Genomic DNA, 27,591 nt, shown 5'->3' on the forward strand with positions numbered 1-27,591 from the left:
TAAATAAAATTGTAAAATTCGCTAATTTTACCATCAACTTAAGTCATAATAAATAAAACTAAATAAGAAATATGTCCTAGCTATTTGAGTGTTTTGTAGCACTGCTTTGCTATTAGTTGGCGTCAGCAGCCACACAGAGGGCGCTGGTGTGTGCAGTGAACAACCCTACCGTTCAGCTGTTCGTTGGAAAGCAAATAAGTTATTTATTTCAATTTCACCGGTAAAAGTTCTTCTTTAAATCAAGTGTTAAGTGGTTTTAACTAAGGAATATGTAAATATTTCATAATAAACAAATAAACAAGGGTTGCTCCGTTGCTTTCCTGATTTTCTGTGTCTGTGCCACTTTCCTTTACCTTAACCCAATTGTTGTTGCAAATTCTTGAAGAATTAGCTCGCGTTATAAATAAACAATCGGATCTAAACAATTGGATTCCCTGTTTTCGGTTTATTTTTCTTTCGTTTGCTTAAAACAACTTTACCACTACAATTGTCAGCTACACGAAAGCTAGTTTATTTGAAGTGCGCCAAAGTAAAAAGAAAGCAAAAACTTAAAGAAAAGGCAGATTCCAATCGGCAATTATGTTTATATACACATATCTACATATGTACATACGTCTGAGATCTCTCCAATTATATTGGTTTTGTGGACCGGGAAAGAACGGATTTCACCAGTTTCTTTAAAAGGGTTAATAAACTTTTCACGCTTTATAGTTGCTCGTTTTTGTGTTTTTTTTTATTTTTTTTAGTAATTTTGATTACATATTGCTGATAAAACCGCTTGAACCAAACATTTCAATGCTGATAAGGATTTCTTTTATCTCACTTGTGGAATTTAATTGTTAATGAACTTGCAAGGTCGATTAAGTTGACTTAACTTTTTATAACTTATTGCTTGATGCTAAATCTTGTCTTAAAAACTTAGTTTTGTTGGCTCTTTGAAGTTGATTCCCCGTTTATAAAAGATTTTTCAAAAAGCGCTCTTTACTTAACAACCTTTTTATAAGATAAATTATACTATATTATTGCAATTATTCGCTCTGATAAATATTTCACATTATTTCTATAAACGATCGTAGACTGTTTACTTTGTCAGCGTGACTAATAGTGTCCAATTCAAACCATACAAATTTTATTTTAGTAATATTATTCCTATTCTTTTCATAAACAAATGACATAACAAGCTAACGATTTCCCCATAATTATTGGCTCTAAACTGTAAATAAATCGTCGGCAAAACAATGCGAAATTCAATTTACGTGCACATATCTCGTGTTCGTATTTGTTTTTATCGATCGAGCAATTTGATCACGTTTTAAGCGACCCGAACCAATACGTTTCAACTCTACCACTTGTTGAGCTAATTGAGGCGGTCGTGTGATCACTGATCAGTAATTCTTCGTTCACGCGATCATTCTTCAGTCTTCAGCCAGCTCCCGAACGGATCTGAGCTCCTCTAGAGTTCTGCGCTCTCCTTATACCCGAAAAGAATTCAGATCTCGATCTCTGTCGTTACTTTCAAAAAGAACGTGCCCTTCGTACGGACAACAACATCAAAACATTTGTTTAAATACGTGAGTTTCCAAACAAATTTTAGATAGAAGACTTTTTTGACGCCAATGTTTATCAGTAATTTTGCCTTAAATGTCTCGAGTCATACTTGGCGTTGCTCTAGGAACAGCTAGACAAATAATCTCTTTTTCATTTAAAATTAAATGTTAGATTATAACTGTTTTTGACTCTGAAATGTTCGATTTTAATGAAATTTTGGCCCTTAAAATTACCATCATCCTTTAACCCTAAATATAGATACTTGCATCTGGCAGTTAAAAATTACTTATTAAAAGAAAAATTTCATTTGCATAAAATGTTCAGATTGAGACTTTATCTTTGAAATGCTTGTTAGAAATGTAATTTGTCTTGTATTCTTTGCATTTGCATTATTTATTACATATTTATTCCCATTTGGATTCAATCGATTTTTAAAATTAAACCAGTTTCTAAGTTTTCTTTAATTAACACAATCTATTTTATCCATAGAGACATTTGTAAGAGCTAAAGTTTTGTTTGCTATTCTTTTTGATTTATCATAAACTCGTATTCCCTCTTTTGTTTTGAATTCCACGAGGTTTATTTATGACTTGCCTTTTGGTAATAACATAAGTTGACGTCTCTTTTTCGTTGGGCTTGTCTGTCACGCAGAAGTCTCAAAATCAAAACTATAATTATGCAAAGTTGGACAAGTCGTTGAACCTGGGATTGTCGAGCTTCCATATTCTGCGACGTAATATTCTGTAAATCTTATTTATTAATTCAGTTTTTGTTAGGTTAATTAGTAATTACTTTCTTTTTTCAATTCCACAGACAAATCAACTATGACCCTCAGGGACTGGGGATATCGCCTGCTGCCAGGTCTAAAGTGGCTGCACGGATACACCGGCCAGGATGCAGTGGCGGATCTGATAGCTGGAGTAACAGTTGGACTCACGGTATTGCCGCAGGGACTAGCCTATGCGACGCTAGCGGGATTGGAGCCCCAGTATGGCCTTTACTCCGCTTTTGTGGGAGGCATCATATACGCCATGCTGGGCAGCTGCCGACAGGTTACCATTGGACCCACAGCTTTGCTTGCCCTGATGACTAGTCGGCACACGGGATTTGGATTGGGCTCGGGTCCAGCCTACGCGATACTCTTGTGCCTTATCTCCGGTGTAGTTGAGCTGGGAATGGCTGTGCTAAAATTGGGCGCCCTGGTGGATCTAATATCACTGCCTGTTACCGTGGGATTTACCTCGGCCACTGCCGTTATCATTGGCACCTCACAGTTGAAGGGTTTGCTGGGTCTGCGAGGTGGTTCCGGGTCTGATTTCATCAACACCATGCGCTCGGTATTTGGAAATCTGCATAATGTCAGGCAGGGTGATTTTACCCTTGGATTGATCTCTATCATAGTACTGCTGCTGCTGCGGGTAAGATTTCATGTGGTGTGTGTAATCATGTGGTCTATAATCATGTGTTAATTCTTTTAGAAACTCAAAGACGTAAAGCTAGATGGCCGAATCAGGAACTTACGGACGCAGCAGCTAATAAGTGGTAGCATCTGGGTTATAGCCACCGGTCGGAATGCCCTGGTAGTGCTAGTTACCAGTGCGCTGGCCTACAGCACGTGCGAGCAAATGGACAGCTGTCCGTACATCCTTACTGGCAAGGTGAAAAGCGGTCTGCCAAATGTGTCGCTACCAAAGTTCGAGACTACGATTCTGGACAGGAATGGCACCGAGATCAGACAGAACTTTGAACAGATGGTGAGTGAATAAAAGTAACAAAATGATCTTTTTTCTGACCCAATAAATTTGTTATCAAGGTCTAACATCTGTTTAACTTAATGGCTTAGTCTATGTGACTTGTTGTTGCTTTGTTTGAGAGAGTTACTTGTAGAATTTCTTGTTTTTTAATCGTTCACTTAGAGATGCTGTTGTATTATAGCTAGTCAGACTTTGAGCTTTATAAACACATTTAAAATAATTTAAACTTGTTTTAATTTTAAACTTGATTTATTGGATAATCAACCAAAGTGTTTTTTTAAGATTAATTATTCCCGTTACCTCAGATTATTTATAAATAAGTTTATTCATTAAATCTACTTTTCTCTTTTTCAGCTTTCTGAATTGGGTCCTTCCATGCTGATATTGCCCATTATTGCTGTTCTCGGTAATGTAGCTATTTCGAAAGCGTTTGGAGGAGCCGGGCTAAGTCCAACGCGGGAACTGGTTGCCCTTTCCATGAGCAACATTTGCGGCGCCTTCTGCAGTTCCATGCCTGTGACCGGATCCTTCTCGCGGAGTGCTGTCAATCACGCTAGTGGGGTAAGGACACCCCTTGGAGGATGTTACACTAGTGTCCTGGTTCTTCTGGCCCTCGGACTTCTGGCACCCTACTTCCAGTACATCCCAAAAGCTGCTCTCAGTGCGGTCATCATCTCTGCAGTGATATTCATGATTGAGTTCGAGGTCATCAAACCGTTGTGGCGATGCAGCCGGCGTGAACTGCTCCCGGGTGCCATTACCTTTGTGATGAGTTTGGCTGTGGGCGTAGAAATAGGCCTTCTGCTGGGCGTGAGCTCCGATGTGGCATTCCTGGTTTACCGGGCTGCCCGTCCTGTACTTAGTGTCTCCAAACTGCAAACTACCAGCGGTATTAATTATATTCTAATACGTCCTAAGCACAGTTCACTGTACTTTCCGGCCATTGAATGGGTCCGCTCGGGAATCTCCAAAGCTTTGACCATTCACGGAACAGCTCCTGTGGTCCTGGATTGCGCTCATGTTCATGGTATGTTTTTAAATAAGAAAATCATTTTATTCTTTTAATAAATACAAATATCCATTTTATAGATTTCGATTTCACGGCAGCCCGAGGAATGGGTTCGTTGCAAAAGGAGCTCGCCAAGGCAAACGTGCCTCTGTTCCTCATGGGTGCTGACAAGGACATTGGGATTATTCTTAAGGAGTCGACCAACATCGATTTCCCCACGATAGACTGTCCTGATGATTTGGAAATGCTTTTGGAGCAAAGTGAGCCAAGTTCTTATATTTTCTCCATCCACGCTGATCATCCTTGGTGCACAAGACAATTCTCACGCTTTAAATTTCCTACGCTTTCATTCACAGCTTGTTCCTCTGTTTGAATACTCCCAAAACAACATTGCTGCATTTAGTCTCCTACATCTTCATTAACTGAGATCTTTTGTGTAACTGAAACTTTGTTTTTGCAGCTCCCGACTATGTTCTGCATTTGCAGATCTCGACTCCGCTTGTCGATTCGCGCCTGGTACATTGCGATGCCGGAGAACCAACTGAACTGAGTAAACTTAATGGGAAAACGTGTTAACAGAAAGCTCAAACTAGAGCAAATAAGGATATTGTTTATGTTAAATGTACTTAAGTTTTACGTTGCGGCACAAAATCTTTTTATGGCAAGGTCATCTGCATTGCCTGAAAAAAGTTAATTGAAATGCTTTAATACAGCATTTAAAGCTCTCTAAACTTCCTATTTCCTGTTCAAGTATTTAACTGGAGCTACATTTCATTTCCAACTATTTCATTCCTATGTTATAATGTTCCCTCGAATAGATTAAGCTTAAATTGTACATACATCTATATAAGTTTATGTAATTGTTTTAAATTTTGTTTTTTATATAATGTGTATTTCAAAATCTACAAAATAGTTCCATGACCACTGTTTAACATTAGGCATTTTAAGAAAACCAGCCGAAAATTATGCACTTAAAATTCTAAAGAAAGATTTAAAAAGCAAGCATATCCCCAAAAGGCTGCACTGAAAAGCAAATCAGGTTTCTTTAAAAGTTTTTTTTATTAAATCTTACGAAAATTCGCATTTATTTAATATTTGTAATGAATAAGAACTGATCCTTATGGTAAATCAGAGTATAAAACTAATTTTTACATGCGTAGACACAATTAAAAAGACAATTTTAAATGAAATTACAAAAATAGTTTCAGTTTTGTTTAAATTAAAATCATTCGAAGGCAATAAATAGCAAAAAATAAGGTCTAGGGTAGCTCTTAAGTTAGAATAGTGCTTAATTTGAAGGGGATACGACGAGTACAACATTATACAACAATCGACATTTACAAATCGGTGATCTCGTGATGAGATTCGTAAACAGCGGATGCCCCGCCGCCGATATTTGACATCCTTCCGGACTGATCTTCGCTGCTGATGGTGATACGGGTGAGGAGCTCAGTTTGGATGCGTTTAAGCACCTCGACCACTTCGCATAGAACACCACTCTGGGCGGCCTGCTGCATCGCCTCATTGGCGTCCACCAGAGCCTCATTAAGAGCTCCGAGTTCCATACGCGCCTTGGCCCTGGCATAGTATCCTTCGTAGCTGTGTGGCTTTTGGGCAATCGCCTGCGTTGCCAAATCTATGGAGGCGTCAAGTTCCTGCGTAGATAGATAGTTAATCAGGGTTCTGTTTTACATCTCTTTTTTTCAATACTCACATTCAATTTTCGCTTGCATCGTGACAGATTCAGCAGCAGATTAGTCCGTAGCTGGGCGAATATGGCATTCCTCTCGAGCAACTGTTCCAGTCCAGAGATCTTGCGCAATGCGTACTGGTATCGATGGGCGGCCTCTTGGAAACGGTTTTTCCTGTATAGCACGTTGCCGTCCTCCAGAAGCTTATTGAGCAGCACAACCAGAATCTCCGGCTTGCCCATGGCCATGCTCCAGGTGGTGGGTCCCAGTTTGGCGCCCTTTCGCAGAAAGACCTGGACAGCCTGAATGTTACGACAGGCTATTGCCCGATCAAGCGGCCGCATTCCATGTACATCGATGTGTTCCAGGTTGCCTCCCTGGTCAAGAATGTATAGAACCAGGCTGGCAGCTCCTTGGTAAGCAGCCAAATCCAGCGCAGTTCGACCATTATGGTCCTCGTGGTGACGATTGCAGCCATGTTCTATGAGGGTCTTTGCCGCAGCCAAGTGACCACGCAAGCATGCCCAGCTAAGTGCTGTGAATCCCTCATGATCCTGCGCTTCCCGGGCCGCCCCACGTGCCAGTAGCAGTTCAACAAGCTCCAGGTGGCCCTCTTCGGCCGCGATCATCAGCGGAGTTTTGCGTGTCTGTCCCAGAGGTTCATCCTGAAGGGCTCCACGCTGTAGCAGATGTTCCACAACGCTCCAGTGGCCCTCTTTGACGGCCAACCAAAGTGCTGAGTAACCCTGGCGATTTCTAGCATCAATCTGGGCACCGCGGGAGAGTAGGATACCAACCACATCGACACATCCGTGACGGGCGGCAGCGGTCAAAGCCAGCTCGCCACTGCTCGGCTCCATGCCATTCACATCCAGGTCAAATTCGGTCTCATTGAGGTCCAACAGATCCTCGAGGATCTTGCAGTGCGCCTGTGCAGCAGCTCCAATCAGTGCCTGCTGCAAAGCCACTGATCTGGTGACATCCTGGGAGTGTGGACGTGGTGACCAGTCGCAGGCCAGGAGATACTTGACCACACTAAGGTGACCCATGCGGGCGGCATGAACCAGAGCACAGCGTTGTGTGATGTCCAACTGACCAAGACTGCTGCCGGCGGCTACCAACGGACGCACGACGTCACAGTGTCCACGCATGGCGGCTAGAATCAAGGGTGTACAGCCTTGACTGTTGGTTAAACCCACATCAGCGCCGAATTCTAGAAGTAGGCTGACCATCGGTAGGATGCCCTCATGCGCAGCTATGCATAGGATCGGGGCTCCGCCCATGTAATCTGTGCGATGATTCGGGGAAGCTCCTGCCAGTAGAACCAATCGGGATACCTTCAAATTCGGACTGTAAACATTTCGCAGAGCTCCCAACGAGGATGAGATGTTGTCCGCCGCTCCAGCCAACCAATAAGATTGCAGATCCCGTGGAGAAAGAAGAGTTGGACTTGTGCCCCCGTACAAATGTGCTTTTAGCATATGGTGACCAAGTTCCAGAGTGAGCTGGGGCGACAATGGTGCCTGCAGGCGAGACAGCCTGAAGGCGATGGCCGCATGACCGAGTCGGGCATCACAGAGAAACTTGTTGGACTCGCCCTCATCCCGGCGCATCAGCCACTCCCTCAGGGAGCTGTGAAAGAACATGTAGGTATTGTCCAGCCTCTTGATCAGAAATCCATCCAGCAGTTTGAAGCGCTGCATGAAATCTGGCCAGCTGAGGGCTTCCCTTCCATGACCAAGTGCCTCCATACTGTAGTAGATCTCGTCCAGTGTCAGAGGATATAGAGCAGCCAGGCAGACATTAAGGATTGGAGCAGCCTGTTCAAAACTGCGGGCAGTGGGGAATCGCAGATTGAAATGCAGCAGAAAGATCTGGGCTAGAGAGACGGGGAGCACCTTGTAGCTGGATGATTTGATAACCAATTGGCCACGGGCAATGAGATCCAAGATGAGCTTGGTGTACAGCATGGAGCCTCTGCTCAAGGACTGCAGATGAGACACGAACTTCGTTTGGGGTTGGTTTCCCGATTGAGAATTCTGACCTCCTCCTCCGCCGATGTTCATGCGAATTTCCGGACTGTCGGCCAGCCGGGCGCCTATGTAGTCCAGCATATCCTGTTGCAGTGCCTGACTGCTGGCCCAGCTGTCCAGAGTAAGTTGGGTGTAACTGGGCGCCTTGACCAGCTCCAGCATCTGGGTCCTAACGGTGGCCACTAGTTTGAGCCAGGCCGGAAAATGTGGAGTGAGCTGGGCTAGAAAACTGGCAATGGTGTGCCCATGATCGGGACGATGGTATTCGGCTTCGCACAATGCATCAACCAAAATGACGGCAACTTTGGCGGGAATCTTTCCCGCACGGTGAAGCTGGGCCAACGGCTCCAGAATAGCCAACTTCATCACTCTCTCCGCATCAGCTATGCATTCGCGAACACTGAGAATATCCTGAAGATGGGGCTCTGACAACAGGTAATCCCTGTAAGCGGTCAACTGGGGAGCCTGGCAAAGTTGGGCGGCCAGGGAATGCACGAAATCCGGCACCTGGCAGGTGAGATTGGCGTCCGCCTGGCAGAAGTGGTAACCGACCATGTGAGACGCCAAACCGCGCATCCGCTCACAGTGGGCGCCTAATTGAAGCTGACTGTAGATGCCATCCGGATCATCCTGCATCTGACGGCGTCCAAAGCAGGAATACTCAACCAGCTGCAGGCAAAATGCGGTCTTTCCAGTTCCCGGTTGTCCGTTGATGAGCACAACCCGTGTCTCGGTTCCCAGTAAAATATTGGATAATTGCTGCACCAGCCACTGGCGACCCACATATGGGGGATCGGGTTCTTGCAATGGCACCTCAAAGAACAGGGGCTTTAGAGCCAATTGCACCGCAGCCAAAGTTGAGGCAGTGACCCTCGACCCCACTGCCGCTGCTGCTGATGAACTGGAACTGGCTCCCTGCTGACCACGCGTCGATCTCCGGGCATTTCCCTTGCGACTCTTGCTTGGCAGTGCCTCGTAAACGTGCAGCATTGAGCAGCCTGCCTTAAATTTGCCACACAGACTGAGTGCATCATCCTTAACACCATGACTGGTGGCCACCGAAAGCTGACTTCCGCTGAGCATTCCAGCTCCGCTGGCCAGCGTTTGCTCCGGACTGACATTCTGCGACGAACCACTTGTGGTGGTGCTGGCCGCACCCACTCCGCTGCTGCTCGTGGTACTGGTGGTGGAGTGCGCCGAGATGGGTTCACAGCCACTGCCGCTGCTGCTGCTGTTTCCATTGCTCCCGGGATCATTGAGCAGCAGGCCGAGACGAGCGTGAAGCTGGTCCTTCTGCAGCTTCTCGTTGAGCAGCGAGGAGTGATGGTCAAGGGCATCGCTTCCTGTGATAGGAAATAGATTAAGTCGTATTAGAAGGTTGGTTTTTAATATAATAGGCATGCTAATTATACACAGAAAATTTGTTTTAAAAACTTAAAAGACATGCAAAATTGCGAAAAGAACTCAGTTAATGAACGACAATGAGGATGCAACATGCAAACGACGAAAAAGTGAAGGATGCACGACAAAGGAACGCATCCATGCCTGCTAGTTGATTTAATCCCGCCTCACTGGAAGTGGAGGAGTTTACGCTCCACAGGGACTTGATCTTGCCAAAGACCAAAGAGGACAGATGACCCGCATAGACAGAGGTTCCAGCCAAACTGAGCCTGTTCAGGCGATTCTCGCTACTTGCTCCATGGCGAGCCGAGGTCTTCAGGTTGTGATTGCTAACGTTCTTCCGCCGCCTTCTTGTGACCGCCGAATCCGAGCAGGTCGATGTGTTAAGGGCATTCGACTCCTTGCCCACCGTCTGGTTGTCATGGTGATGATGCTGATGAGGATGATCTAATGATGGATGCTGGGTGAGTTAACTTTTCGAGGATGTTTTCCTACCTCTAACTTATTCATTTGTTCATGAATTCTTAATAAACTTTATAAATTAATATTATCTTATTATTAAAACTTTCTTTAAGTCGAGTCTCAACAAAAACTTTTCATTTTCTTGTGAAAACATCGGCTTTTGTATGTCAACTTTTGAACCTGACCCACACCCGAACCCCATCCTGAACTTACCTCCTGATAGGATTGATGCCGTGTCAATGGGACAACCCCCATTGGAGGCAGTGCGTCGATGCCCGCCGCCCACACCTGCAGCTCCACCGCCTCCTATGCCTGAACCACCGCTGTTTCCTCCAGTGAGGGCACTGCGCAGATTCTTGTGGTTAAAGAACCGCCTACGCGTCGGCGGTGTGGCAAAGGCCGGTGGTGCGGCACTCAGTTCGCTGTACGCCACATGGATGTTGTGGCTTAGACTGTTGCTGCGACTATGGCCACTTATGCCATTGCCGTTGGCCATCAACTGCTTGGCGGCGGAGGCAACTCCTCCACTTAGGTGCTGGTGGTGCACATCCACGGTGACTGTTTGAATGTTGCCGTTGGATCCATTGCCATTGGTAGAGGCCGATGCCCGGGGCAGTTTGCCATTGCTCGCATAGCGGTGGTGGTAATCCGGCGACTGCGACTCCTGGCGGTGCTGCTGCAAGAAAATATGGCAATAGAGTCAAAAACTTATCAATGATGAAAGTTTAATGTACAGGAAGAGAAAAGCTTAACCATTTGGCGCTTTCATACAAATTATTATTACTGTTACTTTAATATATTAAAGATTTTCTCACGGTGTACTTATCTTACAGCTTTCGTCAAAGTTGAGCATGCCCCAAAGGGAAGGCGTTACTTTTTCATTGGTCACATGTGTGGGCCATCCCGAGATGAAAGCGTTTAAATGGCCATAGATTCAAAGCCAACGAGATGGTGCTTCTAGGCATAAAAACCCACCTTGTCCCAGCCCTAAACCGAAGTAGTGTCAGACTTATCAACTGAACAGCTTTACCACCCGGACCAGACATAATTATCATGTCAAGATCAGCCCGGATTGGTGGGCACACTCTGAAAAATTTCCATTGGACGAAGCTTGCACTTAACGAAATTATGCTTTTAACCTTGATCTCTTAAAAACAAAGTTTACTTTCGTGTCTGCTCTGTCACACATTAAACATTAGGAAAATCAAATATGAGAGTAAACAATTGGGGTGCTAAAATATGCTGTGAAAATGTAAAATTTTTAAGGTTAACAAAGATTTCACAAGCTTATAAGACCTGTTAAACAATTTCTGAAGTCACTAATTCGGTTTAAGTGAAAAGCTTGTTACAAGCAAGCAATACTTTACTATTTAATACAATAATTTTCCCAAGTGTACCTCTGTTTTGTGAAGCCCAGAGCATGTTCAGATCGTAGACTGTTGTCCTCCGAACTGACGGGACACAAACCGAAACCAATTTCATTCACATGCGCCACAAATGCCCCGCGATCGAGGCCTTAGTCATCGTCTAGTCTTTGGCTCCTTTGGATCAGGGGGCTTGTGGTCTTAATGAACTGCAAATCATTTTCTGTCTGCGTTGGTTTTCGCCGTCTCTTGTTTTTCTTTTCCTTTTTTTCCTGATTTTGGGTAGGCCGAGAGACTGGACATGGCACAGAAAAGCTCTGAAACGTGATTTCCAGGCCAGAATCGGTAACAGAAACAGAATCTGAGAACCAGTTTCTGGGTTCTGTGTGGGATAATAAGATGAAATTGGTTGACTCCGCCAGACGGCGATGGAGACGAAGTCGGAGGCCATTAATTGACAGGCAGGAGGTGTGTGTATGGAGGCAGGTGGTTGGGGCCCAGGGAGCAGTTTTGGACTTTGGAGCCAGCCAAAGGAATCCCAAGGGACTGTTATGAAATTAATTGAAAGCAAAGAAATTCAAGGGATCAAACTGCTTTTTTTAGATCATCGATTAGGGGTTTAACAGAGTTGTTGAAATTATGGTTATGGTAGTAGAAGAGTGCCGGGGTTTGGAGCCCATATTCAATTTGACCCGTTTGATGAATGTGATTTGGCTAAAGAACATATCTGACAAGTTGCTCCGCCCGCGTGTGTCTGAGTGCTCTGGTTCTCTTCCATCAGCGGATGTCTGCTTGTTCTGGGTCTTGCAGTCACGACCACGAGTCGCCCACTTCCGCTGGAGGATGTTCGAGTTAACAAGTCTGCCCACAGGCTGTCAACCATCTAACTACTTCTATAAGCCTTTTACTATTTTTACAGAGCAAATAATTGAGTATTAGTCTTTTACATTTATATGAAACTTTTTTCTTAGTATAGCTACCTAATTCCTACCCAAACTCTCTAAGGTCTTAGTCTGTTAGATATCTCTGAGCGACAGGCTTCAATCTGATATCTGAAAGCTACCGGGATCAGCTTGGGGAATTCCGTGGCGCTGAACTCCTATCCATCGATCTGCAGATCTATTGATCCGTAGGTTGAGCACCGCCTCTATCTCATCGTAATTAAGCTGCGGTTCACCAACCCAACAAAATCCAATCGAATCCCACCCAGCCCCTCCTTTCTCCTTTACTTACACACTCTTTCACATGGTGGAAAGGCTTTCTTTAAACTAGTTCGTCGTGAGGTCTGGGATCTCTTATCGCTTCCCGCGGCGGCGTTTTAATTGGCCCCATCACTTTGATTAAGTTGTAGCCGGCACACGAGCTGTGCTTTGGAAAATAATTAACAAATTATGCCTGCCATACATGGGGACCATGGAAAATTTGAAAATTGAAAAAAATCACATCTGAAAAAGGTGATTTTCACTTTTCCAGCTCGGCAATTTGTCCACAACGGAGACACACGCTGAGAAAGGGGAGTTGCCGTGGCTACCGTGAAAAAAGTGCATCATAAAATTTGCACCGCTGGATGGAGATGATCGAAGCTAGTGAGATGGAAACAGGATGCCATTAAATACTGTAATTTGTTAGGAAAAACGCAGGTCATCGTCCATTACATATGATATCTTAAGACATTGCCTAATTTCTATGACAGTAGGATATCTTTACGACATAAGTCATTATGGCCCAAAGTTCGTGCATTTTACACCAACCCACTTCTAAGTCCAATTTAAATGTTTGGCAAATTATAATCGTGAGAACACACCAGAATTTTTGTTTTTTAGTTTTTTGGGATTAACAAATCATGTTTGAAACTTATGAACTGTCAACCGTTTGCCTGAACTTTGGCCGCTCCCAAAAAGGGGCAAACAAATGAGCAAAACGAGGCAGTTGACCGACTGACTACTAGCCAAAAACTATATCAGAGGCAAAAAACCGCAATACCGAACCGGATCGGATCGAAATGGCTGGAACCCCAAGGGGGAGTCTCTCCGTTTCTCGTCGCATTGAGGCGCAGGTGTAATAATGCCAGCTGCCACAAAGCCGGGCCAGAAAAAGCCAGTAATTGTAATATGACAAACCCGCATTAATTTGCTTGCAAAAACTAAAGCGAAACCGAAACTGAGAAAATCGGCAAGCCAGACTCCATGGCTCACACTGGGAAAGTTTTTTAAGGTTTTAAATTGATACAATATCTATATTTAGTTTAAAACAGTTACTTAGCTTTAAGTTTTTCCGCTGTCTACGTCTTCTTGCGTTTTTGTTCCTCTTTAAACTCCTTGAATACAACTACTCATTTCCCCGCGCGAGTATTCTTTCTGGACACTCATCTGGGCACACCCACGCTGAGATAGGTCAAGTTGAATAGAGATGCCACCCTATTCCCACATATACACGGTATAACATTTTTTCTCAGTGCTGGCAATGCAATTACAGCGGCGGTATTTAATGACCGAGTCCACCGAGCTGGCAACAAGATTAATGGTTCATTCAAGAATTCGATTTTCGGCCACAGCAACAACAACAACAGCAGGTTCATATCAAAATGTTTTTTTTTTTCTTTTTGGCAAGTCTTTTTTTGCCTTTAAATTATGAAAAATAAAATATACATCTCATGTTTAGCTGCGGGGCGTTTGCGTTTGCGAGAACAACAACAACAAAAAGTCACAGAACTTGGCGATGCCAGACATTGTGACACCAGCAAAATGCAGTAAACTCCAATCCCTGTCCGAGACTCGTTTTGGCCACTGCCAACGAGGGTGTGGGCCCGGCCAACTGGCTGGTTAAATCAAATGATATTTCAACAACAGTTGCTTGTGTTGAAAAATAATTGTTTAAATGTCATAAAATAAACAACACAGACCCAGCGGAGGGTCAGCAAGTGTGGAGAATTGCAAATGAAAACTTGCAAAATTGGAAAAGAGGCGAAAGGCATAGATTTCATTATAGATTAATTAAATTGTGGAAATAATGGAGATCATATTAAATTACTCATAATTATATAAATTAAAGAAAACGTGATTTTCTAAAAAGTTAATAAAGCATAGGTTGTAATTAAGTAAAAAAAAATTATATATTTAGTAATTCGAAATGCCTAAGTAGTTTTTTCCATTGAACTAGATTTTCAGATATCTCCCATAAATTATCCATCAATTTCCACTTGTACCGCCCTCTGAACCTTGAAATCATTACAAAACACCACTCAGCATTATTCAGCCATGACAAATGTTTATGATCACGAATCCGCATATGGATGAAAATGTTCGAGTACCATTTAGTTGGAAGCATTAGGCAAAGGCTTTTGTGCGATTTTAAACGCGCTGGCATTTCAAAACCGCCAGTAAAAAATCGCCCACTTTGCATTCGACATCTAATGGTAGTCGCCGTGTGTTCGTTGGCGGTTTTTTAAGCCCATAAAGCCAATGGGCCAAAAATTTTTTTCTTGGTGCTTGTATATCAAAATTTATTTTAGCTTGGAAGCATTTTGGCTAATGCATGCGGATTCTGGCCAACGTTTCGATTGCCAAATCTCTTCTGGCTGGCATTATTAAAACATATTTCTTGTATTGTAATCATGCTTAGAATGTTAGCTAAGACCGAGGTGTTGACTCAAATTGGTTTTCCTTGTCTAGCTGCAGTCTTAGATGTATTTTTTTCCGTGTACGGCTTTTGACCACTTGATTTGAGTGCACTGAAATCCGAGCCAAGACAAACATTTCAATGTAAAGTGATTTCGGCACTCACAAGACTTTGTTTAATTAAGATTTTGCATTAAGTTGTGTGTGCCTACCTGCATGCTGCCGATGTCAGCCCAATTTGAATACCAAATTTTATTAGGATCACCGTTGAAATGGACTTGCCATTGAATTGCAGTCAAGTGAAAGCTTTTCGCTCTGCTACTGGTAAAGTGGAAATGCTTGCCTAACAATAAACAACAGCCCGAACATTAATCAGTTGGATAAACAAATCAAACTGGGAAAATTGTATAGTAAAAGAGTAGAGATAAAGTTGTTGGGTGGAAATATGTCCAGCTAATGCAGACATTTCGACAATTGCAGTCGAATTGTTTGAGAAATTAAAGTCCCCAGCTTCGTACATGACCATAATTAATTGACAACTTGGCAATTTGGCTTTTCTACTGGCTATATAAATCAATGCATGCTGAGCCTCTTTACCTCGGCGAACATGACCACGAGAGCGGTGAGAAAAATTAATGCATTTACTTAACGATCGATAAATCGACTTCGAAAAGCCGCTCGACGACAACCGAATTGCGCAAAAATATTATGACCATAGCCATGTGGCATATATCAAAGGCCTCCGCGCCAAGATAATCCAATCCGATCCAGCCGGATCAACAAGACCGAACACACGACCTGAGAAATTGTTTCTCAACATGCAAATGCCGTGCGATTTATTTGAGGAAGCGGCTAGCATGCCAAAACTAAAAAAAAAAAACTGAAAAACTTAAAACCAAAAACACCCAAAGATAGAGATAAACGGGTGAGATATTGAGACAGCCACCTGACTAGGTGAAATGGGTGAGAAAATATATATATTCAGATGCCAGCAGTATGCTAAAAATGCAAATGAAAATGCATTTGCCAAGTGCGACTAGGCCGGGGAAAATTAAGCTGTTATTTGCTTGCCAGGCTCATTTATTTATGGCATTTCGAAAGTTGACAATCCTTTCGCTATCTGTCATCTTCTGACCCATCGGACTTTGTACATCGTCTTTAGCTACCGTCTTCTATTTGGGGTTCAACCATCCAGTTTGCAAATTGATTTTTCCCATCAGCTTTCACATGAACGGGCCAGAATAATAATGGTGCACTCATCTCTTCCCACAGTGAAAACGATTCCCCCTTCTCTCTCTTTGAGTGCCAAACTCATTACTTGGATTTTCACAACGGCCCATAAAAATTATATCTACGTGTAAGAAGAAGGCGCACACAAATCTTAAAATCAAGTAAGACAAAGCTGGGAGAAAATCACATGAAATCGTATTTCGGTTGGTGCGTTAATCAATAAGATGCACCAAGGAAAAGTAACATCGAAATGGGTTTTCAACAATAAAAAGCACTTTCTACCTGTTTTCAAACTAATACTCGATAAGTCAATTGATGAACATTAACATTCATTTTAAAGTATCCCCTGAAGTGGAAAGTGGAAGCTAAATATAGTTAGTAAAAAGTCAAAATCTCATTTTAATGCAAAAATGTATGACCATTTCTAGACTTAATTTTGATAACTTAATAATCATTAATTTTCTTTAAGTGTAAGACTCAAAGTGCCATTGCCTGGGATTGATTGGAGCATAAAGCTGCTCTCACTCATCACACGCGCGGGGCGTCTTCAATATCACGGCTTCATTGATTTCTGGGAAAGTGAAATGCACTTTTGTGCGGTTCAGTTGGGTTTGGCGGTACTTTTCGGTTTTCAGGCACTTGAAGAAGCGTTAACGTAACGAGAACAACTTGGGCATAAAATGCCTTGCATGTGCACTTTTTTGTGGCGGCTTTCTAATGCCATGACCAATACCTGAAAGGAGAGTCGTGGTCAGGTCGGACATTTATGACCCGGCCCTGCCGCTTGCTTTCCACATTTCCCTGAGAGTGTGAAACGTGCTCCGCATGCCGAATGCTAATGGCAATCTTAAGGGAAATGGACCAGGCATCCACAGCCACAGCCATATCCATCCTCCAGTCGGTTAAGTACTCCACTTGAGCCCGGCTTAGTTGAGCGTAAATAATCTTGAGATGCAGGCTGCCACTATTGACTTATGGGTCAGGTGTAAAGAGGCATTTGGCATGCTAAGGCTTAGTAAAATCAACTATGGAGCGCAGAGTGCGGCTCTAATGATAGCAAAAGGTGTTAGAAGTTAATGAATTTATGGTAACATTAAAGTAAATTGTTGAGATTTACTAGAAAGGTAAAAAGGGTTATTATGCTACACGGTTTTTCGATGCCCATTTGTAATTTCCTTCTATTGGCAATCCAAATAGAAATTCCTTCACGATTTTTTATTACATCACGTATTAAATGCTATTTTCCAGAAATTCAACACTTAATCTACAAAAAGCCAACATTCGACGATCCAGTGCATTTCCCAATTTAATTAGCAGCTTTTTGGGTAAACAAACCTCCGGCAATATAACACCTTTTGCCAGACAAATCCGGAAACGATCGAAGGGCCCTCGGGTCTTCTGTTTACCTTAGCTTAGAAAGTGAAAACTTTCATGATCAATCCAAATTATAAAGCCCAGACCAACACGGATCGTTGATTGCAGTTTTGTAAACAATTTTATTTTTTAAGTTTAATTGTTGTGGGATTATTTTTTGTATTTAAATAAGATCTACTTTTGTTATTTTATTATAATATTTGAAGAATTTGCTTTATGTAAATAATAATAAGAATATGATTAAATACATGTCGACTTCTTGCATAATTTTCATAATTTTCATAAACTTTTCTTCCTGTGTAAAGATCTGAACACTGTTTGGACTTTGTTTTCTCTGAAGATTATGCAAATCTTTTCACCCATTTCTCCATCGCTTCATCGGCTTTCAACCAAAAGTGTCTGCATGTTTTATCACTTTTCGCACAGCCCGAAGTCAAATTAATTTTGGCCAAAAACATTGGCCCTGCCCTTTTGGATTCAGCTTGGGTTGAGTTGACTTAAGTTGAGGTGACTTGAGCAGGGTTGGGTAGGTGTGTTTTATCTGCCTGGCTCTTTCTTCGCCCGACTTAATGATTAATTTGGCTACATGTATGTTTTATATTTCGCATTTATTGTGTTTTTTGGGCTTACCAGCAAGACATCTTCTTGTACCCAACAAAAAATTTGGCTCATATTTCTGCCGACAAGCCAGGTCTTGTCTTCCTTTATTCTCCCTTCGAAAGCGACTTTCTTTTCATTTATCATGGTAACGAAATTTTACTTTAACCTTTTGTTTTAATCGCTAATTGCAGTTTGTGACAGGCCTCAATTTACTCGTTGGCAAATTGAAATTTGGGCCAATAAAGATAAGCCATGTAATTTGTTTTATACTTCTACAGCCTGATGTGGGCTGGTTTCGGTTTATTTTGATTTTAATTACGGTCAAGCTAAAGTCAAAACTGAGTTAATTTTATGTGGGTGTGTTTTATGGATTTTTATCAAAATTGGTTCGTGATTTATATTTTGCCATTAATTGAAATTGGCATTTTATTTAATATTTAATAAATGACTTAAGAAACGGTCAGTAACTATCAGTAGACACTCCACTTTATAACCCCTGAAAATGTAACTGTTTCTTAACAGGATTTTGTAATTAAGAGTATCCAATGATTACTTTATAAATTAAGAAATTTATAAGTTTCTTACTTGATAAGTTTTATGTTTCCACTGATTTTAATTTTACTTCTTAACATTAAGATTGTTTTTATTGTATATATAAATAAAGATATATCTCCCACCATGAACCAGACCTGATTGCCACGCCCCCAAGTTTAGTGTAAAGTATATAAATGTCAAAGAGGCGGCTAATGAACATATTTCGCGGCATTTATTGAACAATTCCAGCAATTTACGTTTATTAGCGGCCCACAACTAACTGGCGAAATGCTTCAAAGCCTTTAAACTCATTTGCATTTTGCATTGCAAATGTGGTCAACAGACTTAAGTGCTTAACAGTGCCTCAACCTGATGCCAATTAGCGACTTATAGTAATGGCCTTTGCATTGGCTCCTTGGGCAATTTTCCAGCCAACAAAACGTTTTGACTAAAAACAAAACAAAACGTTCTTTTTATGTCCAGTCTTAATTACAGTGTAATTCTGATATTGAAGATATTGAGAAAATTGAAAAATAGTCGGTTAAGAAGTTAGTGCTCAAAGCGACCCAGCAGGTAGCGCTTTTGTCGCATGCGAGTTCAATGGCGCGTTTGTGAGTCTGTGGCTTTGTTGGAATAATCAACCGCTTGTTCAACATCCGATTATGATAGTAAATGATATATGCTGGCCATGGCTATTTCCAGTGTGCATTTAAGCCTGATTGCAGCTATTGTTGTGACCGTTAATTAAGCGTATGATTGTTAAGTGAGCGAAAGTCAAAGTGGATGCTGTATGTACATATGTTGTAAATGACCATTAATTATATTGGTAACACATTCTAATAAACCATATTATGTAGAGTTAGAAAAATGCATTCAAACTAAGTGGATTTCAATTATATCTTATAGATGATGATTTCACGAAAGGAAATAGAACTATCTGTTATGTTAATGTATGTAATAATATATTCAGATATCTTGTTCTTAAGTTACATTTCTTTGTAACTCATTTTGTATATTTTAAACTTAATTGATTTACCAGATACTGTGCATATCTCACTGATACCGCCATCAATCGAGAATAATTCTGCGCACATTCGACTTCCTGGGTCACACCCTCAACACAACCTGAACCGATGAATATTTGCCACTAAATCACGGCCAATCGAAAGTCATCGCGACTCAGTAATGAATAATTGCACAGCAGGTAGTAAAATTGAAAAAAAAAAGAAAAGCAAATCTCTGAGCAAGTCTCACAATCGAAATCAGTGCGAGATTCAGGCAGGTGTCGCAGGCTGCCGCGTAAATACATAAATCTCTTGCGAAATGGAAACAGCAGAGACCAGTGGCTCGGCTAATGATGCACTGCGGCAACTGCCACATATCCATCCAATCGAATACCAATTACAATGCCTGACATTCCACCAAGTAACAGATACAGCCAGCCGAGTACTCAAGGTGCGCTCCATTTGATTGATTGCCTTCCCCAACTCTCGATTTTTCCGATTCTTTTTTTTAGTTTTTAGGCTTTTGCTAATCATTAATACGTGATGTTATCGAAATTGTGGATAATTAACGCCATATTTGTTGCCAGCAATGGACAATTAGACGAGGCACAGACCAAATGGAAAAATAAATTGCATGCGAGATAAAAATCGCGCTCGGCGTTCGGCTTGCGTTTTTTTTTGCCTAATGGCTACTAAAATCGCGCTTGAATCGCTTGCGAATCGCCGGGCAATATCGACTTTATTTGGCGCTTTTAATGCAAACTATTTCGCATTTGAATCACTGGCATTTTCCAACTTGATTTGTCGCCTGTGCATGTCAATCACAAACATTGAGGTACCTCGACTTTTCTTGCGCCTGGATATGGGTTTGCATTTACAGCAATGGGCAAAATATTAGTATTTTATATGAATTAATTATGAAAGTAATTTTTAACTCGTTTTTGATTATATTTTATGTTAACTTATAGGGGGGAAACTTAAGGGAAAATACTATTGTATTGTATTGCATTTTTGTATAATAAAACTTTCACATCCTTCTGTGAAAAAAGAATCAAAGTGAGCTACCATAAAATAGTTTCCCTAAATATCTACCCATAGCTGTTTAGCTTTTTTTTGAGCAGCTTATAACACGATTTCCAAACGATAATTAGACACAGACCACGGGGCCAGCTGCCACTTAATCTAATGACAGTTCTCAGACCCGAGCACACCTCACTTGAGAGCCAACTCCCTCCCCGGCTGAGGCTGGCTGATCGGCCATTGCCTAAACGACTTCTGGTTTGGCTTAGATAGATAGTTATGTAAAGTGCTTGTTGGCTACCAAACGGCCAAACGGCTACTATATATCTAGCTGACATACTTCCGACATACGGGTATCGCTGGCATAACCATATCCATATCGTTATCCATCGTGGTGAAATGGAAAATCAAGGCAACTCCGCCGTGGCTGGCCAAAACAGAGGCTGGCACTCATTCTCCGGCCATAAACTCAATTCGCATCAAATGCCTGCCATTGAGCAAGTTTTTCCGGGCGCATCTGGATCTGGCACTCTCTCATCTCAAAATCAAATCAAATCAAAATCAAACCGAGTCGTCGTATTAATCAGACGCGATTGTAAAAGGAAACTTTCTTTCTTGGTCAGTATGTGATTTTCAAAGGCTTCGACTTGTTTGTGGATTTGACTTAATGGCACTTAGGTGTCGAACATTTTATGATTTTACGATCGATGGTGTTATATGGCGTTGTCTGCTAGCTGTTTGTTGATTAATTCTGGCCAAATTGGGAAAGGTAAACAAAAGTTTGCCTTTGTTTACACAAAAGTGTTATCTAGGGAAGGGCCAATCTTTTTTGGTTTTTATTACAATTAGTTATCGTAAAATAAAGGTAAGTACATATCTTTTTTTTTAGGAAATTCTATATTTGACTGCCCCAGAAAGTATTTATGGATTTCCAACCTTTTCTTTAAAAAAAAAAAAGAAATCCTTTCTCCTAATTACTTTTCTACTTTCGCAAATATTCAAATGAAATCTTTTTCTCTTTACAATATGACAATAATTAGAAATCAATTTACACGTCGGATTTGAGATCACCGCCAATCTGCCGCGACTCGTGGAGCATTGTTTGTCTAGCCCGTCCTTTTTGGCTGTCGGATCAGAGTCCGCGGCCAAAAATTTACATCCATGTCCATGTCATGTGTCCGAAAGACTTGGCACGTTTATGTTTGCTTATGCGCCAGTATTAAAGTCTTAAGTGAAATCCCATGTCACGTTTCAGAGAGCGGACCAAAGATACAAACCCCAGTCGAAATCGAAAACTGAAAACTGAAGACCGAAACTCAGCCCCCCAAACCGAAATCAATTGAGAATCGCTATGAAATAAATACTTCAGCAAATGCGAATGTTAATAAATATGCTGCGAGTAGTAAAAAAAAGATATACAGAGGCGAAAATTAACTTTAAAATTATTGCCTGTAAAATACATTTTCGGTAGGCTAAAATAGTTATAAAAGCCTTGAGTGACTTTTTAAGAAAAATAATCTCAGCTTAAGAGACTTCTCAAATTATTTCTTTCTTTTTTAATTTAAATATTTTAAATAATTTGTCTAATTTTCTCTCCGTGCAGTTTGAGTATTTTGGCCTGGCTTAGAAAGCAGAAGACACTGGACGTTGGTAGCTGCCCCAGGCGACGGCCGTCCGCCGGAGTGACCCAGTTTCCCGCCATCGCCATACCATCTCCATCTCTCCATCTCGGGATCTCTAGATCCAGCTCCACAGCTGCTACTGCTGCTGCTCCTCCTGCTCCCAACAGCTATCCGAGACTTCGTCTGCCGGCGAGTGGTGGAAAAACAAACTGTCAGTTTAACCATTTGACAGTCGCTTTGAGATACACAAACTCAGATATGAGATACGACTGCGGGCGACTGCATCCTGCCAGACAACCTATCTGGCACTGGCGATCTGCTCTCTAGCCCCCCTCAAACTTCATTCTCATCGTCTTCGTCGCATTCCCCCTGTGATCCAACCAATCCTCAAGAATTGGCTCCCAGCGGCGCCCGACAATTGAAACTTTTGCGCCGTTTTGGCGTATTTAAAGTGACATTTGCTGACAGTCGTCGGTCGGCGATGATCCCGATGGAAAAGATTCGAGAGGATCCGTGGAGGAGGAACAGCCCAAGATCTACGACACAACCAATGGCTGACTTTTAATCGTTGATCGCTGATCAGTTCAGTGGGAAGAGTTAGTTACTATCGTTATTGTTAAATCAAATTCATTTAATTAAGTGGAAAGTGAGGACTGTAATTGTTTTGTAGATTTTTTGGTTAAAGATTGTTGGTTTTTTTGGGAAATTTGAGTTGATTTGAGTTGTCGGTTGAAAGGAAGCTTTAAAGTTTTGAATAATATCAAAAGCCGGGTTATAAAAACTATTCAGAACTTAAGTCCATTTAGGCATAGACCATATTCTGACCTTATAATACCATATACTTTATCATCATATCCCTAAAAGCTTTCTGGTACCACCCAGAAAAGAATGATCTTAAGTTTTATGACTCCTTGAAACCCTATTTAACATAAAACAAATTGATTCACACTCTATAATGACTTGATTAAACGCAGATTAAACCGTTTTACGATCAGCTATGCGCTTTAACATAATTTCAAAAAAGTGTTCCGCCTACGATTTCCCTCCAAAAAGTTTTCATTGAACGGGAACTGTACGGAAAATGTGTCAAAGTGGCGCTGCTGATAACCCAAATGGGCGACAAAAGAGGCGCTTAGAAAGATGAGCGGAAATGGGAGTCGATGAGATACATTTTTTGATATATATAACAAAAGTCACTTCACCGACATTTACAAAAGAGATTTCTTTCTCTTTTTCATTCTTCTGCGTTGATTTCTTTACCTTTTCTTTTCTTCCCAATCCCCCTCCCCCGAAACAACTTTTCCATGTTTCCATTTGATGGAGTCTCTTCATCTCTAGTGGCAGCATAATCAAGGGGCCATTAAAGTAAACACACTAAAGACGACGCCGTTTCCCCCCATGGCAGAGGCACCTTCAATATGCTGTCTGTGATATGAAAAGGTACTATAGTTTTACGTGGGTTAAGTACAAGATGGATACCTATAAACTGCTAAGCAGGGGTATAATTTAACATATTTTCATTCTTAGGTTTTCAGTTTATGTAGATCAATTTACTGTTTTTTTTTGTACTATTTTCTCGAATTTAGCTCCTTTACTAGGGTTATACTATATATAGCTAAAGTCTAAATCATCACTCCCATATAATTTTCCCGATACCAAAGCCAAGTACGATGAGTTTCCAAGAGTATCTTAGAGTACGCACTCACCTGCATATACCGCGCCAGAGCCGCGTTCCGTTGCGCATGCGATCGGAGCTGCGGTTGCGGGGATCCAAGAGGACTCACTATCGTCGATGTGGATCCGCCGATTCCGGTGTCATAGCCCTGAGCATTGGCGCCATCAACATCTGCAAGGGGAAAAACCAAAAGGAAAACAAAAACAGTTAAATAAATGCAAAACGATGTTAGTAATCAAGTCAAGAAATGTTTGCACAAACGCACTCCAGCGAAGAAAATGCAAAAAAGTTTAATTGTGAAAATGTGTGAGTGCAAAAAGTCGGGTGAAAAGTGGCACATACACACACATGTGTTGGCCAGCCCTTGAGAAAGATGTTTTTCCATGCCGTATGCATTGGGTCAAAGATGACTGATGTGGGTCAAGAAGTCATCGGGAATTCGTGAATCTTTATTGAACTGCTGGGAAAAGTGAGGTGATGAATTTTCTTGTTAGGAAAGTAAACAGAGAAGACATTGAAAATTAAGATTGGTAAAGCTTTTGTTATTTTATATTAAAATTTCAAAGATTTTGTTGAATTTTGAGTTCTTTTTTGCTTGCCTGACTTTTTAAAAATACGTTTTTAAAGCCCAAGTTGGCCCCCTTTTTTGGCAGTGCCTCTTTCAGTCGCACATAATTATCCTATCTAAATACCGTAACACCAACCGGCTGAGGTAATTTCCATTCCACGAACTGTATCACTTAATTAGGTATGTAAATAAAGCAGAGCCCTGATCATAAATAAAGAGCCACGCCGGCCAGATCGTAAATCCTCACAGCCAGAGGGCCCCAGAGCAGGTGACACGATCGTGTACGATTGGCAGCTAATAAATCCAGTGGCAGGGAGTTGGTAGTCGTTAGCCCATGGAAATGTGTCACCACTTGGCTAAAGGCGGACATAACTTTCGGTTTTCATGGGCATGTAACCAGTAGGAGTTTTCATTGGCTAAGTTCCCAGTTCATTTCTCTGCCTCTGAAGTTTTTATGAAGTTAACCGACAATACGAACTCTGCATGCCAAGCAATTTGTACACAAACTGAATATTAATTTACCAGAAATAAAAAGGTGAGTATGCCAAGACCATGTATCGCATGATCAGTAGTTGCATTTGCAACCCAAAACCGCTATTTGAACGTCCAAAGAAATTGCCAGGCAATGCGAATTCTTAAGGGTTAACATTTCTGTTAAATTTAAACAAATTTTACAACAATTTATAGTTTTTATGGAAACTTTCCCATAGTTTGCATAATATTAAATATAATTACTAAGGTTCCCTCTTATTTATTATTTTTTTTATAAATTTTCTTTTGATAATCTTCTATCAAACCATAATTATTGTAGAATATTTAATATCTCATAGCTTAGCTATACAATTTTGAAACTAATTTGGTATTATTATAGGTTTCTTAACCCCCTCTCACTCCACTTTAAAGATGGATCTTAAACCACTTAAATAACCATTTATTTTGGTATTCCTTCACATTAAAAAACTAAAGAAATATAAAAAAAAAGAGGAAAAACACAAAACACCGGGCATTTTTATGGTCCCAGTGCAATTTCTGTGGCATTTTGCACTCAGCATGTAACAAAATATTTTCCTGCCTCATATGGCATACCCAAAAGATATGCGAAAAAAGCGACGAGATACACAGCGAAACAGCATATCTTCGGATACGGAGTGCCTCTTGGATACTGGACTCACCTTTCAACGAGCTGTTCATGCACATGGGGCACTGATCGTTGCGGAACATACAGGAATAGCACCGTTCGTGGCCGCAGGTGTCGATCAGTTTCCGTCTCTTGCCCTTGTCGAAGGATATGCGGCAGGAGGGGCACACGGAACCACTGGCATCATGCTCCAGGAGACGTCGGATGGACTGGAGATCTGTAAAGGTAGATTGTCGAAGGGATACATTATGAGTTCAGAGTCTGTGAAACAGGTTAGTTCGAGTATATATAAAGTTAACTTTAAAAAAACGCGAAACAGTTTAAAGCATCTCGAAATGGTAATGAGAAAATTACGAGAAGCCCCTCAAGAAGGGGTTCCACAAGCAGGTGTTTATTTATGATTCCAGGAATCAGCATTAGTCCCAAAGATTATCATAAGCTGCATAATTTGCTAGTAAGACCTTAAATTATATTAAATTTAAGATGTTATGTCATTATTTTAATAACGAATAACAAAAATAAAGAGAGGAAATGATTATATCCAAACTTAACCATGATTTTAAACATTTCTTTTTATTCTAAATTATCCAATTATTTTAATTGCCTAAATATTGATATCACAATCAAATAATGCCATTAATTCCAATTCCCTTCTCAAACGTAGTTGCCATTTTCCAGTTTCCACTCCTAAACCAAATCAAAGAGCCAAAAAACAGTAACAAATTCAAATCGAAATACACAAATCTCGTTGCACTTGTTTTATGGCCACCGTTTGCATAAATTGACTCTGTCAATTAAGCCTCGTTTGTGCAACTGTCAATTGTCTTGGACCCAAAACTCAGTTGGCAAAAAGAGGTATTTGGCTTGGATCGTTTATCGTTTCTTTTGACTTTGTAGCTGCACCTGCTATCCTCCTTCAGTTTTTTATCCCCACAAACTGACCATTTAAACCAATGCCAATCAGCGGAATTCTTGACTGCTTTTGCCTCCAACTCGTAATTGATTTAATCTACGCCGCCTGCCTGGTTTATTATTTCTATTAGCACTTTGTCTTTCTGTGTCAATATTATGTAAAAATCCCGGCCACCAAACGTCAGCATTTTCAATCGCTTCGTTTTTATTTGTTTTTGTTTACAAATTTTGAGTAAGAAAATTGCTGACAATCAATTCGATTCGTAAGAATCAGTGGCAATGGGAATACAAGATTTTTGCTAACGTTAAACTTAATTTTTTAATGAAATTAATGGGAAATTTTATTTAGCAAATAATTGTTTTATATCCAAGAAATACATAAGGAGGATTTATTATAATTATTTCTCAATATCTCTATCACATTTTGTGTAAAATAAATATTTATATAAGTATAAGCTCTAGAAACATCAATATTTAACCCTCTCATCCAATCAAATAACAACTTAAAAAACTGCATTTTTTAGCTACCATCTGATGTCAGCAATTTGTGGCCGTCAGTTGCAAGCTTGCAACCCCAAAACATGCATTTTGCCACCCTTGGGATGAGGTTTCCCTCGCTTTTGCAACGCATCTGGTGCATCGCTGCTGTTGCGTCTGCGCACACGACATGCCACCGGCAATTGCTGCCGCATTTGACATTTTCTCCAGTATGCAAATTGCAAATTACAAATTGCCTTTTGTCTGCGGCCAAACAAATGCCAGACGGGGTTGCACTTGTTGATGGAACAGTTGTCCAGTCCAGCCGTTGTGCCATGTGCTGCTGGCTCTGTGGAGAGGGGTCACACATTGGCATGGTCAGTCGTACGTACGTACGTACCGTACCATCATCATCCAACGCTGACTTTGCCAAGTGAAGTTCAAAGATAAGCCAGTCCTATGTGGGCTGTGAACTGTGGTTACCTACTCCCTACTCCTCTTCCTGCCTTTATCCAGAGTCTGCTTGCCCATTCCTCTTTTCAGAGTCCAGAGGACTAG

General features: G+C 41.3%; 2 protein-coding genes across 14 annotated transcripts in view; one reads left to right on the forward strand and one right to left on the reverse strand.

The window, feature by feature from the left end:
• The first annotated feature begins 136 nt into the window (after positions 1–136).
• On the forward strand, positions 137–5,501 carry LOC108107802 (sodium-independent sulfate anion transporter). Of its 3 annotated transcripts, none has more exons than XM_017215528.2 (6): positions 137–220; positions 2,362–2,966; positions 3,027–3,302; positions 3,657–4,329; positions 4,392–4,571; positions 4,772–5,501. In XM_017215528.2, exons 2-6 carry the CDS (start codon positions 2,373–2,375, stop codon positions 4,885–4,887), a joined length of 1,839 nt encoding a protein of 612 aa, XP_017071017.1. In that variant the 5' UTR covers positions 137–220; positions 2,362–2,372; the 3' UTR covers positions 4,888–5,501. The 3 variants fall into 3 exon arrangements, with proteins under 3 accessions (XP_017071017.1, XP_017071019.1, XP_017071018.1); XM_017215530.1 differs by having other exon boundaries at positions 4,668–4,859; XM_017215529.2 differs by lacking the exon at positions 137–220 and adding an exon at positions 1,324–1,571.
• The window catches only part of LOC108107800 (protein TANC2), a 56,421-nt gene continuing 34,181 nt past the window's right edge, over positions 5,352–27,591 (reverse strand). For 5 of the 11 annotated variants that reach the window (XM_017215515.1, XM_017215520.1, XM_017215522.1 and 2 more), the window contains exons 3-8: positions 25,679–25,861; positions 23,970–24,109; positions 10,112–10,574; positions 9,581–9,883; positions 6,026–9,378; positions 5,352–5,966 (exon numbers count right to left, since the gene is read on the reverse strand). In XM_017215515.1, the coding sequence (XP_017071004.1) occupies positions 5,649–5,966; positions 6,026–9,378; positions 9,581–9,883; positions 10,112–10,574; positions 23,970–24,109; positions 25,679–25,861 (4,760 nt within the window). In that variant the 3' untranslated portion in view covers positions 5,352–5,648. The remainder of the gene's footprint in view (positions 5,967–6,025; positions 9,379–9,580; positions 9,884–10,111; positions 10,575–23,969; positions 24,110–25,678; positions 25,862–27,591) is intronic. The other 6 variants (XM_017215517.1, XM_017215524.1, XM_017215519.1 and 3 more) reach the window with 3 other exon arrangements.

Source organism: Drosophila eugracilis, unplaced genomic scaffold (assembly GCF_018153835.1).
Source record: "Drosophila eugracilis isolate 14026-0451.02 unplaced genomic scaffold, ASM1815383v1 contig_2088, whole genome shotgun sequence".
NCBI lineage: Eukaryota > Metazoa > Arthropoda > Insecta > Diptera > Drosophilidae > Drosophila > Drosophila eugracilis.

Excerpts from the sequence above, each read along its gene's own strand:
- LOC108107802 (XM_017215528.2), top strand. The coding sequence starts at position 2,373 with ATGACCCTCAGGGACTGGGGATATCGCCTGCTGCCAGGTCTAAAGTGG. Across the intron at positions 3,303-3,656 it reads GACAGAACTTTGAACAGATG|CTTTCTGAATTGGGTCCTTC; the intron begins GTGAGTGAATAA and ends TCTCTTTTTCAG. Across the intron at positions 4,572-4,771 it reads GGAAATGCTTTTGGAGCAAA|CTCCCGACTATGTTCTGCAT; the intron begins GTGAGCCAAGTT and ends TTGTTTTTGCAG.